Here is a 19,162-nt window from a genome sequence, read left to right on the forward strand (position 1 = left end):
ATTAACGCCGCTTCCTAGTCGATGGCTGGAAGGGGCGGCGGGGGCAAAGGTAGCTGCCGGGCGGCGGGGGGCGGCGGGGGGCGGTGGTGCGCGCGTCCGCGCGTCCGCGGCCGGCGCGAGCTCCCTATCGGCTGTCGGCGGCCGTTAGCGCCGAGCGCGCCTCGGGGTGGCCCCGCGGCCCGTCCCCGCGCCGGTCCTGCGGGCCGAGCCCCCGGCTCGGGGGGCACCTCCTGAGGGGGCTCCGGCCGCGGCGGGGTACGCGCCTGCGCCCGGCGGTGCCAGCGGCTGCCACCCCGCGCCCGCCGGGTAGCCTGCCCGCCCCGACCGGCTCGCCGAGAGGGCAACCGCCGCCTACGTATAGATAGGTATATACGTGGTGGGAAACGGCTGACAGTAACGCTGCGGAACGTGGCAGGGCGCGACGCGAATAAAACCACCGCGCTTATGTCCCCCTTCCACTGCGGGGGACCGTCAAGGAGCAGATTTTGTTTCCCGAAGCAGAATTCGGCCGAGCCGATAGATCCTGAAAAGCGACAGGGACTTTTGGAAGCCCGAAAGTGGTGAAGGCTTTAATTTCCCTTCTGATCCCGCGGCAGTCCCGCCGTGTAACGCAGTGCCCTCTAACACCACAATGCGGCAATGATGGTGCTGCATTCATTACGCTTCTCCTCGGGCTCCTGCCCGTCAGCTGAAGCCGCGTCTTGCCGGGGGAGACAGCGCAGGACTTCGCGGGCTTGTCCGTCAGCTGCATTTGAGACAGAGGTGGCTCAAGGACGGAGCCACCTTTAAAATAACATTGCTGGTTTGGTTAAACCTCTCTGTGCGCAGAGGTACGCGATACTTGAATAGTATCACAGGCAGAACTGTTATTCCAGCCCTTGCCTATCTTTCAGAGTTATTTGCTTTAGACAGAGCATTATTTCAAGTTCCAAGCAGCAGCCATCACGGTAACCTTATTTCGTCCCTTCAGCCTTTGCCTTCTCCTCCACCAACTTCAGCGTTTCCCTCCCATCTGCCCTTCTCATCGCTGATCTGCCTCCAGCGTTGCCCCAGAGGACAGCGAGAGCTCTGGGTCATTGGGTAGGGCTGCAAAACAGTCTGAAGAGTACTTTCCTCTTGGCCATGTTTCTTATGCAAGTCTGCATATAATCAGCGTAGATGCCAAGTCTTCCTGTACTCTTTCACTAAGTGCGTGACTCATTAACTTAAGGAGTTTTAAGTTCACTGGGAATTTAGATTAGCTCAGAAGGACTGTGAGACCATAGCACTGGGGTGAATTTTACCTTCTGAAGGAATGTCCTTAAAAAACTGATTTAAGTGCAGTTAACATGACTGCAAAATTTGGTCAGGTTGGTAAGCTTTCTAAGATTTAACATTACTTCCCCCCCCCCCCCCCCCCCCCCAAATCTCCTTTTCATCTCTCTCCTGTGTTGAAAGTTAAAAGTTCACATTTGAGAGGAGGAATCTTGAAATTTATTGCTCTTTCTTCTCTCACTTCTGAACACAGATGCGCTTTAGTTTTCTACACAGTCTCTCTCACTAAATAGGAGATCAAGCTTTGCATAAACCAGCTCTTTTTACAGGACATTACAAGTGATATATATAATTGTAAATACAGCTCTTTCTGTATGGACACGAATCAAGCTTCCGTTTTGCCTAGAGCATTGTCAAAGCTGGAAGTCCTCCCTGCCAGAACACTTAGACTTTCTTCAACCTCAACATCAAAACAGTCATTCATCTCTTTGTATGGTCAAATAATGCTCAAACTTGTTCAAAGATTGAAGAAACAGAATAGGAATTCAGTGTAAATCATAGCGCTCCCTGGTAGAACTAAGTTCATACTGTGATGAAAGGGAATTCCCTTTCGGCAGAGCACAGAAGTTCAACCTGCAGCCGGTGGTGGACTGACACAAAAAAACCCCCAACTATTCCACACAGAGTGAATTGAATACCACCTTGTGCCCCCAAAATCACTTCACCGTGCACAGAACCCGTGTGAATCACAGGTACGCTACCAGCTGTGAAAATAGGGGCTCACATTCTTATATTAGGCTAGTATGGGGGCAATGACTGTAAATGGAGCAAGAGGTGTATATTCAGGCCCTCGGTCTGGTTGCAAAAACTATCAGGCAGTCTTTTAACAGCACAGAAAATAGTGCCTTTTTCTTCAAATCAGCTATTCCCATGCATGGACTTTGCTAGGCCTCTGTACTGCTGATACATTTTATGTATATATTATATATATATTACTTATTATTATATATATTATGTTATAATGGTGTATATACACACAGTATGTGTTTTATTACTATATTTAGATATATACTTACTATATTTAGATATATATGTTCACTATACTACATATTTTTAAAATACATATATATATACATACAGGTACAGTAAATTTAGCCCTTGTGTCACAGTGCAAAGGCAGTGGGGTTGTTTTGGGAGTCCTCTTCATATGGAACTTGAACTGGTTCTGCCTTCCAAGGGAATGGAGGGTGATCGGAAATGAGTAATTTAGACAACATTTTTGTACTAATAGCTGGATTCAGATTTTAACACAACTTAAGAAATAACAATTGTTTTTCAGCTTTCCACTTAAACATCTTTATAAATCTATTAACACCTTTATAAATGCTATGAAACATCTTTATAAGTGCTATGAAGTTATAATTTTAGAGATAAAAAGGTAAAGGCAGGACTATTAATTGGAATAAAGAAAGTTCACCCAAAGATAATTTATAGGAACATTTTAATTTAATGTTTGGAGGTTCCTCGAGGCACCACTTTAGGGAATAGTATTTTCAAGCTGCTGAATGTTCTCTTCTGGTTGCAAGATGTTTCCTATGCTTTTTACATTTGGATGAAAAATGCATAGACACCTTTGGAAGCCAATAAGATAATAACAGCTATCAGAATTTCAAAAATACATTTTTAATTGGAAAGTTTTTGCCCCTTTTCCAAGTGTACCATTTGAAACAATTTGGAAGCAACATTATTAGTCTCGTCTTAGTCTACTTTTTGGATCAACACTGTTGATCTTCCTGTGAATTACCTCTAAAAGTGAAAGCAGAATTTGTCTGCGTTGGGGTTAACACACAGGCTGGTGCAGTAATTTGACTTCGTTACTTATAGTAACACAGTTTAATGTATGTATAAATATATACAGGCTTGAGGCCACATGCACTGAATAAATACATATATGCACTTGAAAAACTGCTTGGGGAAATATACTTCAGTGGTTAATAAAGTACTATATTTTTCAATTTATAAAATGTAAATTATCTTTATGCATATTCAAACACTAAGTTTTTCTTGTAGTGAATTAAAAGAGATTAGTGGTCTAATTATATCTATCATCAGTCATGCAACCTCCCAGCATGATGACACAAGTATGATGCCATAAATAATTTACTGATATAGTGAATAACACTTTAACATATTAATCATTTTGATTTTAGTATTTTGATATTTTTTTCCTAAATATTAAAATTCAGTTGTACTCTGAACATTTTCAGTAATATTCAGAATGTGACATCCTAGGAAAGATTATCTCAATGTGTTTTCTTAGAAGAAAGGCTAACAGCCTATGCAGCCCTGCTGGTGAGCATTTGATCTAGACTGTTAGGAACAGGACAGGAAGTTTCGGGGGGAAAAAAAAAATTCCTCTCTCATTTTAGATAAGTATCCCACGGTTATTTTTACTTTTAACACCATCTATTTTTAAATATGCTTCTTGTGTCTTCTGCTGTCCTCAGAAATTCTATGTGTCCTTTTAAGCACTAATACTTTCTCTGTAAATAAAATTCTGCCTCTTGGCTTCACTCAGTGCAAATTTTATTGGTGTTTCTTGACTCTTGCAATAACATTTCAGCATTCTCTTCAGAATGTTTCTCTCTAGCTAAGAAAGCCCAGGTGTTATATATTTATTTATTTACACTTTAAATCTAAGTTTAAATCCTGAACCATATTTTGGTTGCAAATGTGATGCCATTAGTGATTATATATGCCAACCAATGACACAGAATTTTAGAATACTAAATTTAATTCCACTTAAATCAATCAATTTCACTGTCTCACTGCCCAGCTTTCACTGGGAAAGAACTTTTCACATATAAGACATGTTCTTGTCTGAAATATTCTTTATTATCTCCTTGTTTTTCACATTCATGTTTTTAATTACTGTTTCATACTGCCCAAACATTTCCATTTCACAACAGTTTTCTATGATTATCTCAGATATGAATGATATGCTTTTAATAGGTACAAAATTTGAGAGTAATTAAGGCATAGAAGACTCTCTGTCAATGGTAAAGGTAGGCCTATGTCATAACAGTTGGGAAAGTTCTGGCTACGGACTGCTTCAAGTATGGAGAGTTTCTTTAAGCTTGTCTAAGCTTTGATGGCACCTTAAAAAAAGTGGAAGAAAAATACAGTCTAGCACAAACAACTTCCTACAATTCAGTAAAAACAATCAGTTTTTCCAAGATACTAATTTGTGTTCCTATTTCCTCTTAATAATTGCATTTTTAACAAAATTGTGGCTAAAGTCAGCTTTTCCCAGCTATACACATTTAATGCATTTGCTGCAGAGAATACAGGAATAAAGTTTTTGTTTGTTTTTGTTAAGGAACCCTACAGGTTAGCAGAACTAGCTATGGACACCAGTGTTATGTTTTGATACCTACGCACCGGATGGCACGGAGTCCTTCCCACTGACCTGAAGGCTTGGGTGAGCTATTTTAATAAAGCAGGTGCAAGATGTAAGTTGCCTTCTGTTTTTTCCACTTAAGTAAACTGAACAGTAACTACTTCAGAAACAGCACTAGTTTACAATGACAGAGTGAAGCCCTTCCTTTACTACAGATAAATGAGCTCTGCCTGACATGTTCTGCTGCTGAAATGCAGGACTATCTATCTTCTGTGAAATGTCTATTGTTTTGCTAAGTTTATAGCAGGAAGTGAATCAGGAGACGGGAACATTTTAGGCAGAAGTTCTATTGTAAAGCCAACAGCAACAAAGTAGCTTTAGGGATAATACTGTTTCTTTTACTCTAATTAAGTTCCTAAAGCCATATAAAGAAGCTATTCTGTGGGAATCTTATTAATTCCTTCCATGTCAAAGAATTAATAGGGAGAAAGGTTAGTGCCCAGGAAGCAAGCCCCACTATTCAACTCCAGCAATAAGCTCTTTCTACACTGATGTCATTACAACAATTCCCATAGCTGTTTAGAGCTTGTCTATTTAATTCTTCATACAATACTGTCGTTATGCCAGTGATCACTTGAGCATATGAAGAACAGTATTTTAAGACTGAGACGCACATTTATTTTAGCTGTGCCTGGCAAGTTATTACACTGGCCAAAGTCAGAACTTTTGAGAACTGTTATTTCTGATTTATTTTGCTCCACTGGAAGCCAAAACAGTTTCTTTATCCTACAGCTAGATACATTTGGAGGATGATTGGCCTAGGGCCATGGTTAGTTACTCAGAACTAAGAGCTCATCTGCTTGCGGTCAGTCAGATTTAAGCCCACTTAAGCCTTCTCAGTCAGAGGTGAAACAGTCTTTAGTCTTTTGGAGAATTAGGCTCCAGCAAAAAGACTTACCTTACCTTTCAATGAGAGCATCCACGCAAGGTTTAGCATTTGTTATTGTACATGTTAGCATCACACCTGTAGTCAATTCCCCTTAACTCCTACAGTAGGCGCATGCCCCAAATGGCATGCACATCTCTCTCATCACCTCAGTTCCAGCTGACAGCAGAGCATGCCCCAGGCTGTTACCAGTTTGTACGCCGCTTTGTACCATTAGTTCCATCCTACTACAGCGATAGGTTTAGTTAAGGACACAGGAGTGAAAAGTTTAAGATTTATCCCTGAGTAGGCAATTGAAGTTTTCATTTCCAGTTTCTCTTCTTCCTTACCAGATTTTCACCTTTACCTTTCAAGGCCACGTACAAACAAGCATCTCACAGGGTGATATCCACATACTACCCTCCTCCTCCCCCAGAACTATTAGCTACCATTGCTTTTGTTTCCTTGTCATCCTCCTGTTTCTGAGTCTGAAGATAAGCTGCTTCATGCAGAGAGCAAACTCTCATTCCAGCTAACACAGAACATGACCCTTCCCTTATTCAAATTCCTTCAGAGAATCATCGTATTTTTCAACAGGTCTTACGTGGACAAAATATTATGTAGCAATGGAAGTTCCTAATTTTGAGTTTCTCAAGAACATTACACTTATGTACATGAGTCCTCAAGTTCTTCATAGAAAAAGAAGACTTCCTGCTTGTTTATAGTTTTTGGTGGATTTGTTACTGATAATCAGAAAGCCAATCTTAGTCATCTAGAATTTCATGTTATTTCAGTTTTGTTCCTTAAAACTCCCTTTGCATACACAGGTATGTATTAGATGTAAAATATGTATTAGAACTGAAAATATAGTCAGGCCTTCAAACTTCAACCTCTGCAAAAAGCCTGTTGAAAACGGAAATGAGGAGAAAGCAGTGTGATGTATCTAATCACTAGTCTATTGTTTTTAAAAAGAAAGTGGAATGAGATCAGGAAGAGAGGGTCACTGTATCTGCAGTCTCTTTGACTTCTTGCTCTTCAAAGAAGAAAATTGCATTACTGAATTCATGTTTCGGTCAGCAGGATAAGTTACTATCAATACACTGCTTGGAGACATAACTGTAAAATCCAACATCGACATTTGAAATCTAAATTCTAGTTCTGAGATCAAGTACTACATAGTCAAAGATTCCTGTTGGAGCTTCCCCCCCCCACACAATTAGTAATACTTTAATGTTTTGATTTTGAGGTAATAACCATAATTTACCTATATTTTACAGAGATATTTCATTCTCAAGTGAAGCATTTGAAATAATGCTTTCCCAATATTACAGTGGCCAGAGAGGAGGACTTGCTTGTTCCAAATTGATAGCTCTGCTATGAAAAATATTTTCCATATAAAATACTGCTCTGCAAATGCTATATGTGAATGAAATATATCTGCTACACACTGGGACAGAAATCCTTATTCTTTGAAAGCAATAGTAAGACTTCCACTGATTTAACATGATGACAATTTTTCAGAAGTCAGGACTGGAAGAGATGCATTATTATACTGAGTAATAAGAGTGCAAGCTCAAATGATTTGACCCTTTCCAAGCCATTAGAAAACCCCCAAACAATTAAATAAGAATACTAAATATTAGTAATATTACAGGCAGTGCCATTCCTATTCTGTCTTGTCAATACCTGCGTTCTGGAGGCTCTGATTCAACTCGCTGCCTAGCTGTAAAGTCACCATTGCCAACACAGAGTACCACCAAACAAGTTTGGAAGAACAAGATTATTTAGACGCTACCATCGGTTTTGGTTCATTATGAAATTACAGCGAAAAAGTATCCCCTGGATTAAGTCTCCAAAGCCTTCTACAGCAATAAATCCAAAGAACCCAGACCTGGTTTTGCTTTCACATTAAGCCTTTCCAAAAGGGAGACTGAAAGTCACTGTAGCTCATTTAGTATGTTATGACTTCTACACACCCAAAAAGTAACAGTGTGAAGCTGACTTTTTTACCAGAATCTGCATTTCTCAATATATCTCTTCCCTATAAAGTCCCACCAGTGTAGGCTGCACGAACAGGAAAGAAGATAAAGGGAAGGAGTAATCATTCTATTGTAGCCATCCTTGCCAGTGCTACTGTTATTATAGAACAAGACTACAACAACATCCTTTGTCCCAGCTACTAAAGCAATTAATTGCAAGCAGTGGAAATGAAAGTGAGAGAAAGCTCCATCTTCCTTCTATCAGAGTATCCTTGTTGGCTGTCTGTAAGAAATATAACCATACTACAAAATACTATTTACTACAGCCTGATAGTTCCTAAGGCTGTCACTACTTCCTACTTTACCACCAACAGGCAGTTGGGGGTAAAGCCGGAAACATCTGCCCACTAACTATCACGTCATTAAAACAACACTTAATATCTGACCACGCATCTGCTTAAGAGTAGCTTACCTGTCAAGGTGCAAATATACAAGCAAGACTCACACTTAGGAACTAAAAAAAAAAAAAACCCCAAAAACCCAACCCAAACACAAAACCCCAACCCCAAAAAACTGAGACCTGGAATTTAGATGAGCTTTACTATCCTGCAGTAATGATCTTTTCTTAGCCTTCTTTCAAGAGCCAATTTGAACATGCTTTTGTAGCGGCCAGTGAGAAGATTCAAGTTTGATGACCAGAGAACCAGTTGGATTTTGGTCTTTATTTTAATGGAATATACAAGATTAATCAAGATGAGGATTACACTTGGAGTGACTCATTCAGTCTGCATATTTCATTCTTTATTGCAAGGATGAATCCCAGATCATGTGTAAGGATATTGGTCAGCCCAGCCCACATCTGCCCTCCGTCTCCCCAGCCCAAACTGCTCTTGCCGGATTGTGTTCAGGCTGAGAGTCATCAGCACCAACTGTCCCAAAGACCGCAGTTTGTGAGCAGCTGCCCTCTTGTAGGGGGACCTTCGAAAGCAGGAAATAGACTGACATTTTCTGTGGTGCAGGTGGTCTGTTTTAGGTGTTCAAGAAATTCAAAACTTTTGGGAGAGGTTAAGTTTACTTGGCATGCACTTTCGTGGCCTGCTGCACAGAAGGGCAAAGCACGTAGCCTGCTGTGGCAGGCAGACTGAGTATCACTGCACGAGTGATACATCCAGATTAGAGCGTATTATGGTTACATCGACATTTGCAACGTCTCAGCCTCCTTCGTCTTTCTCTCCCCAATACTCCACCATCAAAAAAAAAAGGGAGGAGGGGGAAGGAGAATAAAGACAACCAGAACTGCACATTGACATTTATAAATAACTGCCCAATAACCGGTGGAAATGCAAGTGGAAGCAACAGCCAATCACAGACCCAACTAGTTTATTTATATGCTATGCTGTTAGAAGACTGAAACACCTATTTTTAACTTTTGCTCTATACATTTTGGTAGCTAATCATCACAACTTTTGTTATCAGAGCTACCAGAAATAGCTTACCACATGCAACAATATTTTTGTTATAGTGCACACAAAATATACAAAAATATACAGATATTGTACTTATATACATGCCTAAATACACGAAGAGATTCTGGTGCAAATAAGGATTTATCATCGGCTTCAGGCAATAAGATTTATCACAGTATGTAGTTGTTCTGTCTGTTTTTCCACAGACATGCGTTATCTTGAAATAAAAAATGAATGGCTAGTGAAATGATGCATCAGTATACCATTTGAAACACTCCCTCAGTCCATGAAACTTTCTGCCTTTAAAGAGTCAGCAGCTCAAAACACTTAAAGGAAATAACAAAAAAAAACCCTCAGCATATAAAAAGCTGCTTTTCAATTTCTTAATACTAGTTATAAATCATTAACTGCATTAACTGACAATAGCCTCAAGTCCATGTATTGCTATTTTTTCTAGTTGCTCGTCTTTTACTAGCAAGAATCTGAACCATCATTCTGACAATATTCACACTTGCCACTACCAGCCTTTTACAGAATCCACACCTCATTATATTACAGGGAGCTAGGGACAGGCTACTATAGGAAATAAATTATATCCAGAACAGCAAGAGGTTTCTTTCAGAATGCATATTTTGAGTTTTCATCTTTATAAAGTAAGTTCTTACTCATTACTGAGAGAACATAAGTTTATATAAAGCATATATATATCTATAAAATAATTATATATACATACATACTATATGTATGTTGTTGTAATAATCATCAAGTCAGTGTATGTCTAGTACAGTTCCTGGTTTTAGAGTGTTTGTTTCACTTCTTTTCAAAGGCTGTATTGTCCTCTTTTAATATTTAATATTTGCAGTATAGTAAAATAGAGGAATCTGTTCAAAAACTGCATTTTTGTTCATGATGTCTTCCTACCAAGAGTGCAGCTGTTTTTTCTGTTATCACTTCCAGGTGGTTAGTACAGGCTTTCCTGAATCTTTTGCACGATTTCCTTTTACTCCAGTGGATTGCCCAGAACGACTTCTCAAGTCACGATCAGGCCCATCACTTTGTGCTATCTCTTCATCATATCTGAAAATAAGATAACCTGTTTCAATGCCTTGTTCTGCTATTCACCACACAAACAAGAGTGGGTCCTCTATATTCTATTTTGCTTAATATCTAGCACTGAAATTTAATATAAGCTGTTCTACACATCGGTTTACACACGTGTAGTTTGATATGCAGCTATTATTCAAGGAAATATACTACCACATGATGTTACAATACAGATCAACCGAAATATCTTCAGCTAGTTTTTGAAAGCAACAAATAATCTGGCAGCTTTGGTTAAACTCTTGAGTTTGTGAAACTTCATGCTTGTGAAATTTCCCATGTACGTCTGTATTTCTCCTCGCTACGTAGGTCTGTGGTTAAGCAGGAACATCAGACTGCTGGCAGTTTAATGAAGTCTTAAGCTATTGCTTCAAACAGAGGATTGTTAGCTGCAGTGTTAAAAAACTCCACTGTTGCATCAGAGAGCGAGTAGGGAAAGAACGAGGTGAACAAAAAACAGTGTGCTTTAATTCAGTGCATTTGATGACATGGATTTTGTAACACTTAACCACAGTGACAAGTAGTTCTTTAAATATCTAAGCCCATTATGGCCTCAGATAACCTCAGTATATACTTACCTCTCAGCTGCTACGCAGATGTCAAGCAGAAATTGGCTACAGATGCATAATTATAATTGTCAAAAAGATAATACTACAATATTTTGTAGAACAGTCATAATACATACTTAGTTACACTATTGTATAGGTATTCGCAGCTACCATGTACATAACATTCATTAAAATGTGATTCATAATTCAGGCAATGCTTATATTTAACTGTTTTTACTGGTATATAGAAAGAGTATTTAAGATCAGTGTGAACTAGTGGATCAACTATATACATAACCGCATTCCTGACATACTGCACAACTGTATCACTAGTGCTAAAGAACGTATGTGAACATTTTCTCAAAAAATACGAGAAACTGTATCATCAATATGGTATTTAAATCAGTGTTCCTGTGCATAAGACCAATCAATCCTAGATAAATCCTTCAGACACTCCAATATAAAGATCTCCATCTCCTTCATTTTTCTCTTTGTAATAGAGATTGGGGAATTTAAAAAATATCTGATGACTCATTATTATTACATCCATGAATTACAGGAGTCAAGAGGCATCATTTCTATGAACCGAGAGAAAAATTTATCTATTTTATCTATTTAACTACCATCTCTATATTACACTCAGTACAATTACAGTTCTACACATGTAGAAGATAAACACTCTCTTTGCCTCTATCCCTCAAATCTAGCCGCTGGAAGCTCAGAAGGTGCAGGCAGGGGCTTATCAGACAAGTAACTTTCCCTCCGGAGATGAGGCGAGGCAACTCTGCTTTAATGCACTCCCACCTCCAATGTTGTTATTGCAGCTCCAAAAAAAATGAACTGGTACTTTGTGCCCATTTTTTCACATCCGAATGAAATTCACCTTATCTCTGTGGTCTACATTACACATTAAAAAAGTGAGGTGATTGAAAAACATTTGCATTTATATAGAGCATTGATAAAACTTACAAGACCTCATAATTGCCAAGAACCTCTTTTGGTGGAGATTTATTCCATTTACAGTCTGGAATTTCCCCATTAGGCACAGCAATGTTAAGTGTGTCATTAATAAGATTATACTTCAAGATGCGATCGTTAGCAGTACTGGAAGTAAGAGAAGGGGAAGCATTAACCTACAAAAGAAAAAAAAAGGTCAGCGTCAATTTTTTGAGTGGTATATAGTTCTCCAAACAGCATGTGTGATGACAATATGTAATATTTGGGAAATTAAGACTCAGCGTCTCAAAGCGCATCTTTCAGTTCCTCAGACACTGGAAGGAATCCCCCACTGGGCATTTTTCTTTTTACTTAAAAACAAAAGCACCACACCACTAAGTGTCTGCAGTGTCAGCCTGAAGATTTTTGTTGACACTAGATTCACCAGGGCTAATCAGACAAGACATAGATTTTTATTTAATTTTCTAAGCTTACATGGATACAAAACCCATAAATTTCAGTGCTTACAATTTGCTTGGTTCACTCCAACAGCTGTTATATACAGGAATCTGTGGGTTTCTTCTAGGTAAACAGCTTTTATTTATGTTCTTATTCTGAGTTCTCCCCTGTTAAATTCTGAGCTGCAGAAACAAATATGTGCTCTCCATTCAAAGCACTACATTGCATCTTGTTTTAATTAAAACTGGGGTTCATTTAACATATCTCTTGTGTTCCACATTTATTATGGAGAAGTGGTATCAGAACAATAAACAGATTTTTTTTTTTTTTATAAAGTCCATTTACCTTTGATCTTTCAATTAGATTGCGAAGGAGGAGGGCTGGATAAATTTTATGTTGAACATACAGATCCAAAGTTAATACACTAAAGAGAAATTTATGTGGAAAAAAAAGCCTTCCAAATATCCTGATTATCCTTTGTGTGCCCCTTTTCTTTCCTCTCAACCTGCAACATTAAGGCCATGACAGCATTTAAAACTTAAGTTTGATGTTATTCTCCATTGAGCAAATGCCAATTTTCCAGCTACTGATACAGTATCTGATAGGGCTGCTAACATTCAGACTGCCTCTGAAGTCCAGTTGGATGGATGCACTGGATTTAAAAGACAAAACAAAGCCACAAACACATAGAAACACCAAACAAATAGGAAACAAAAGCACGTGCTACCTTGGTCATCACACGGCCTATTTTACTTTTCAACATTTTTCTTAATCCACTTACCTGAGGAACAAAAGATATTGTTTCAAAAGAGGAAAGACTACATTGAAATCTACTTTGTTTTATTCTGTGAAATGAGAAGGAAGTCTTTCTTCCTTCATTTTATGTAACTTTACCTCAATTAGCCATGGTTTAAGCTTGTCATCAATGATAATGTCATATCCATAACACTCAAAGCAGTGTTTATCATTATTCATTACAGGCTAAAAAAAAAAAAAAAAAAAAAGAATATGTATTAAAATCAACAATTCAGTAAGTAACCTGATTACACACTTTGTTTGCTAGAAATCACATGCGGTTACATTACGAATCTTCTACTGATTACATTATGAATCTTGAACTGAACAGTTTTCAGTGTTGTAACTTAAGCTTGCTAACTAGTAAGTTCAGGATTGCCTCTTTTTTCCAAGCTGTAAGTAAATATTTCAATATTCATGATTGCATTAATGCCAAGTTACGCTAATTTTCTATTATGCTTCCAGTGTGAAAACAAAAGTGTTTTCATATTTTGCAAAAGTAATTACAATATTTAAAGCCTGCATGTATCAGGAGAAATCAGGAAGTTTTAAAATTTACATAACACAGCTTCACATAATCATGAATTCTTTAAACTTCAGAAAAAGGAGACTTATTCAAAGACATTTCTTTTATTATGCTGCTGTAACTATGCAGAAATTTGAGGTCAAACAATTACCAGATACATTTTAAAATTATAATTAGCTCAAGTCAGCTGTGATCCCAAAAGCCAAGAGAGACCAAGGACCAAGTTGTGCTTAGATGCACATCCTCTAGAGAACCAGTAGTTTTCCAGCATCTGCTAAACATTTGCAGTATGCACGGTAAGACTTTTCTTCTACGCAAATCTCATCAGATCTTTTAAAGAAACCTTTGTAACAGGTTAGTGAGATGTTTTCCCGTAGACGAATAATGAAAGCTTTTCAGCTCTTCAGGGAGTGAAAGGGGGAAGCAGGAACAAGCATCTCTCTCGTTGCATTTGCCATTGTCAGAAAGTCGGAGGACCAAAACATTTCACGCTCAGTAATTCTCAAGACTTTTGCTCTTCTCTTTTAAGGTTCTGCTAACATTTGGATTAAATCCCTTTTCTTCTCACATCTGGTTTCAAATATGACTGCACAGCAGAGGCTGAGTTGAGCCACGCTTCCCCACCTCCCGTTGATCTTGGCTTCACGACCTTGTCCCTCTTTCTCGTGCTGATTCTGGCGTTCATCTGGTCCTTCAGTGAGGTGAGTCAGCTTATTACACTGGCAGAACACTAACCCATCAAAAAGGCAAGACAGTAATTGTCTGTTGGGTGAGTGAGCTGATTCAGCTCACGATGGTGCCAGGACCAGCCCAAAAGAGATGACAGCACCATGCACTTGGGAACAGGACAGCCCCTGGCACCAGCGAGCCCTTCAGTTACCCCAGCTGACCCACAGAGTGATACTTGCTCTCTAATGTAATCATGGGATATTACCCAAACACTAGAAAGTCACTCAAACAGAGGACTGGTTGCTACTTTATTTTTTTTTTTTTAAATAAGAGTTCATGATAACTATGTGACTCGTGTATAAAAGAGGTGAAAGTAAGTTATGTAACTCTGCTGAACTAATAGCCTTAAGTTTTCTTTGATAAATTGTCCTCCAGAGCTATTTTTTCTTTGACACATTTGTTATTGCTGAAATGACGTCACGCGCCTTGGCAGAGGTTAATACTATTCACAAGGGCAGTATCAAGTCATATTAAATAGTTCACAGAGCCCTCAAGGAAAGGGATTCATTCACTTCTTCAATATGCACAGATAGCTCACCTGCCCACCCGAGCTTCAAGTTCACTCTGCTCAGAGAAATCAAGAGATAACAGAATTGCAGAAATCAGCATCAACACCATCACTCAAATAGCAGGAAATAGATTTTAGGGGTTTTAGTGGCAAACGCACTTTCACGGTTATGAGAAGCCTGCAGCCGTAATGCTATCGCTGGCAGCATTCCAGGAACAGTACTCACCGCAACAGCCTTCAGTGACTGCACAATTATCCAGTGAATTTCATCAAATAATTTGTTTGTGACTTCCTTTCCACGGGTGCTCTCCAGATATAGGCGCAAGTTACTCACTGTCCACTTGCCTCCATGGATATGATTGTAATCATCCTGAAGAGTTAAGGAGTTAATTCAGTCTAAGATTTTGAAGTTGTTCGGCAGTTCTGTTTCATTCACACAAAAAGCCCACTTACATACAAGTATTGCTCTAAAAACAACCTCAGCAAATTGGTTTTGCTCTTTTACAGCTTTATGAAGACTTCAGCTTTACTTTGAACTGCCCTCTATATAAACAACTGTTTTTATTACAGCTGTATATGTTTATATCACGCATTGCAAATCAAGTAACAAATCTTTCTTAGAAGAAAAAAACAACTGGTACTTTGACAGTTTTAGAGTAAAACATAATTTATGATTTGGAAAGTTTTAAAATGTGAAAGGAAAGAATTGAACTTTTTCCTCCTCTGGGGATAAGGGAGAAATAATTGAGTGAGCAATAGCTAAATTTCACTGAAGTTAGCTCTTTTAAAACGCAGCACTTGAAAGTGTTTGTCTGTGTTTATTCATTTAAAATGCGACTTGTCTGTTTCCCAAAAGGCAAACACGGTACCTTCTTAATGGTGCTGCTGACAACAGTTACATTCAAGAAGACAGTGAAATGACACCTGAATTATTTTTAAAGGTCAATTTTTCAAGTAATTCAGTATTTTGATACAGAAAAAACACTAAGTGCTACTGAAACAGAACAGGGGAAAAAAGGTTACCTTATATTTGTCTTTTCAGAGGCTATCAAGGCTCTGCAGTATATTCTCTTTAAACAGAAAGACAAGAGCAAACTGAGGGTATTCTTACTGATGGAAAGACACACATTCAGCCCTCAAATAACTCTCAGGACAAATGCTTTGTCCCTTTATAAAGGTTCTCCTCAGAGCATATCTAAGAATTAACAATTGTATGCCTGCTAAATTATAAAACACAGAATGCATAGAGCAGAAAAAAGTTCTCAGAGGAATGAAATCTGTCGTCCTCTAAGACAAGGTCAGAGAAGCCTCTGTCTATTTTTAGGCTTTTTCTACAGCTCCCCCCTTAGTAAATTTGGAAAACTAGACTGTACAAATAAAGATCTGAAACATGGTTCTCAGGACTTGCTGCATGGAAAAAATGTCTTGAGACCAGATTCCAGCAAGGGAACAGAGATCAAAGTTTCAACCCTCTTTGCATTTCAGAACAAGTACTCAAATCAAGATAGATTGCAACTGGGTAGAGCGTTACACAATCACAGCTGTTTAATTAGAAATATTAAAACAAAGTAGAATATTGCGCTACACAGAAGATCACTAACTGAAAATAATTAAGTAGAAGAATTACTGTTGTTTTGTTTGTTTTTGTTACACATGCAGCGAATAATGACTTAGAGCTGTATTTTCCAGCACAAACATTACGATGGGTATACGGACTTACCCTCCTTCCTTCATTTTACCCTTTCCTCCTCCCCGATATTGAATTGTACGCTTTTCAAATTAGTGATGTTTTCCCGTGAGCTCGTAGGGTACGAACACACTGGAACTCTATGGTTCACGTAGGGATTAGAGTAGAGATTAACAACTAGAACTGAAAGAGTTTTTCCAGACCTCATAATTTTGATAAATTACTTGACAGTTCATATTAGGTTCTTCTTCTGAAACTGTACAGCCTAAGTGCCTCCAAAGTTACCGACACGTTTAAAACAGAAGGACAGATAGGACGGATAGAGTGGCTTTACATTAAACTTCTCTCACTTCTTTCTGCAAAACTCAACAGATATTAGTGGTTCAGAATGTCTAAAAAGTTTTTCCAATACTCTAGTAATGACTCCACATTTTTAAGCTGCTACTTCTATACCCATTTCTGTTGTCCTTTCTTCTCTCAAAGTGACCCCGCCACTACTTTCACTTCTACTTCTATTTGGGAGAAATCTTGAAGGCCATTCTCCAACTGGCAGAGAAGACAAAATGGCGCATAATAATGGGGTAGGCAACATATCACATGCCTCACCTCTTCACTGCTACTGGCAACAGCACCATGAGTTATGCTCTAAGGTGTATGGGATCTGCTTTCACCACAACTAATTCTCAGTGTGCCCTGTCAAACCAGAATGTGTCCGAAGCACTTCACAAATCAGCACCTGAGCCAGAAAATGTTTGTAGTACTGAAAAATGCCATATTTTGACACTTACCTTGGTTTATAACTACCACCGTAAGTGACATTTATAATTCACATTGTTGTTACAGGAATGTCCAGATAAAAACAGTTCTGCTACGCTGCACATCTTACAGAACAATAATAGATGAGGCACATTTAGCAAGGTTGCAATTTAAGATACATTATATATATCTTGTGAGTGTATGTGTATACACATATGAATATATATGCATGAGTGTATGCGTACGTGTATGTATATACACGTTCATTTTTCCATACTCTTAAAATAAAACCTCTGAAATTAGGAAGTGCGACAACAGGAGTTTTAATTACTGTAACAGAGGCATGGTTTATAAATCACAGACATCCGCTAAAAACGCAAAAGGGACAGTCATCATCATCAAGTGGATTCCCTGAAGAAACAAGGCTTGGGCAGTGATACTGTATGCCCAGCTGTTCGTGTCACCCCTGACCCACTAGCCTTTCCTCCCACTGGTGAATTTCAGCCTATTTTGACACAGGGAAGTGCTGTCAAAGCTATTAGGTTTCCACATGTTTTATGAATATCAATGGCAAATTACAGGACAGAACTGTTCTGCAGGCAGGACTCCATCTTTGTCCATTCAAGAGGAAGCCACCAGCTGGCCAGGCAGCAAACATTTATCTCCAAGCTCGCAACTGCACATTCCCTTTCTCACCCAGAGAAGGAAGGTGGGGGCAGGGGGGAAACATAGGAAGAAGCTGGACAGCACTGTGATGAGTAAGTGCTGGATATAGGAAAGCTGAACTAACTGCTTGGGAGAGAGAAAGGGAGATCAGGAAGGCGATATTAAAGTGCTATTATAAAATACAAATCCACAGGAACCAGGCTTCATTAATTCCACTGCTCACAGAATCAATTGCTAAGCGAGCATATTAGCATTTAAATGACAGGAGACTTGAAAAAAAAACCCTGCTTTCAGCTACTGCAAGATACTGAAGATATAATATAATATAATACTGAAGATATCACAGAGTCTATTACAGAGCTGCAACTTCTTATCTTGAACACTTCTGATCTACAGTCTTCTGAAATTTATTTATTTGTAAGTTCAAGCTGAAGTATTTTAATTGCAAGACAATGAAGAATATCACAAATAAAACCTTTTTATTCCACGTTTTTGGGACAATTTAAGAAAATCAGTCTTGCTACAAAAAAACACCTAAGAACTCAGTACACTTACCCCATGTTTCTGAATGGCAACATTTGTAAGATGTACAAACATGTTATCCAATTCACTTGTACTTGGTGTATATTTTACTGTGCAAAACCGGCAAAATCCAAGTTTATACCTTAAATGCAAAAAGCCATTAAAATGTGTTAAATCCCAATAAGAAATAAGGAAAAGAGCATCCTAGGATACCATGTACATGTTAAACTTCTTTGTGCAACAAGCGCAACACTATTTTGACTACATTAAACGTTCTCTCAAAACAAAATATAAATATATACAATCTTACATGTAACATCTCAGTGGACGGTATGTAGATACTAAAACATACAGACGAAGATCAAATTTCTTTCCACCAATAAGTAATGGATTGTTGATATAGAGAGAAATCACATAGGCTTCTTTGGAAGACTGAGATACAAACCTGAAAAACACAAATCATGTTTCAGAACGTGACAATTGCAAAGATAAAATCTGACAAGGGTTTTTCTTCTTTAGAAGCCGTCTGTAAATTTTGGATTGACTGAAATCTTGCATCTTTTGCCATGACAATGTATAAAGTTGTAGTGGTTAATAAGACACGCTTGGCATCAGGCATTATATACCAAAAAAAGTTAAAAATACTGAACAGATGTCCAAGATCAATTAATCGTTTAAACTCAGTTTTGAAGCTAACAGGGTAGCCGACTGAGCCATTCGGAATGCAGCTCTACAAGCCAAGCATTAGAGCTTGGCATAGTTCAGACAAGCAAAGAGTACGTATTACATTACCTTCATCAGTCAAGGTCTTATACTCCTAGAATATTTGTATTTATGCTTAGTGTGCAATTGCAAACCACTGTGAAAAGCTAAGATAACTTTCAGATTGTGACATTCTTCAGATT

At 38.5% G+C, this 19,162-nt stretch overlaps 1 protein-coding gene and 1 long non-coding RNA gene across 7 annotated transcripts in view; one reads left to right on the forward strand and one right to left on the reverse strand.

Moving 5' to 3' along the window:
• LOC148054710 (uncharacterized) overlaps positions 1-19,162 on the forward strand; it is a 23,781-nt gene continuing 4,619 nt past the window's right edge. Inside the window, exons 1-3 of one of the 2 annotated variants that reach the window (XR_015706455.1) lie at positions 1-49; positions 4,634-4,766; positions 13,919-14,090. This is a non-coding gene — a long non-coding RNA (uncharacterized LOC148054710). Of the gene's footprint in view, positions 50-1,406; positions 2,007-4,633; positions 4,767-13,918; positions 14,091-19,162 lie in introns of those variants that run through there. The other variant, XR_015706456.1, reaches the window with a different exon arrangement.
• TTLL1 (TTL family tubulin polyglutamylase complex subunit L1) overlaps positions 8,922-19,162 on the reverse strand; it is a 19,173-nt gene continuing 8,932 nt past the window's right edge. For all 5 annotated transcript variants that reach the window (XM_087765469.1, XM_087765474.1, XM_087765470.1 and 2 more), the window contains 6 exons: positions 18,568-18,702; positions 18,291-18,399; positions 14,853-14,996; positions 12,963-13,049; positions 11,643-11,806; positions 8,922-10,101 (listed from right to left, as the gene is read on the reverse strand). In XM_087765469.1, coding sequence (XP_087621595.1) covers positions 9,972-10,101; positions 11,643-11,806; positions 12,963-13,049; positions 14,853-14,996; positions 18,291-18,399; positions 18,568-18,702 — 769 coding nt within the window. In that variant the 3' untranslated portion in view covers positions 8,922-9,971. The remainder of the gene's footprint in view (positions 10,102-11,642; positions 11,807-12,962; positions 13,050-14,852; positions 14,997-18,290; positions 18,400-18,567; positions 18,703-19,162) is intronic.

This window comes from Nipponia nippon, unplaced genomic scaffold (genome assembly GCF_047370975.1).
Source record: "Nipponia nippon isolate SJK-2023a ecotype South Korea unplaced genomic scaffold, ASM4737097v1 scaffold_3, whole genome shotgun sequence".
Lineage (NCBI taxonomy): Eukaryota > Metazoa > Chordata > Aves > Pelecaniformes > Threskiornithidae > Nipponia > Nipponia nippon.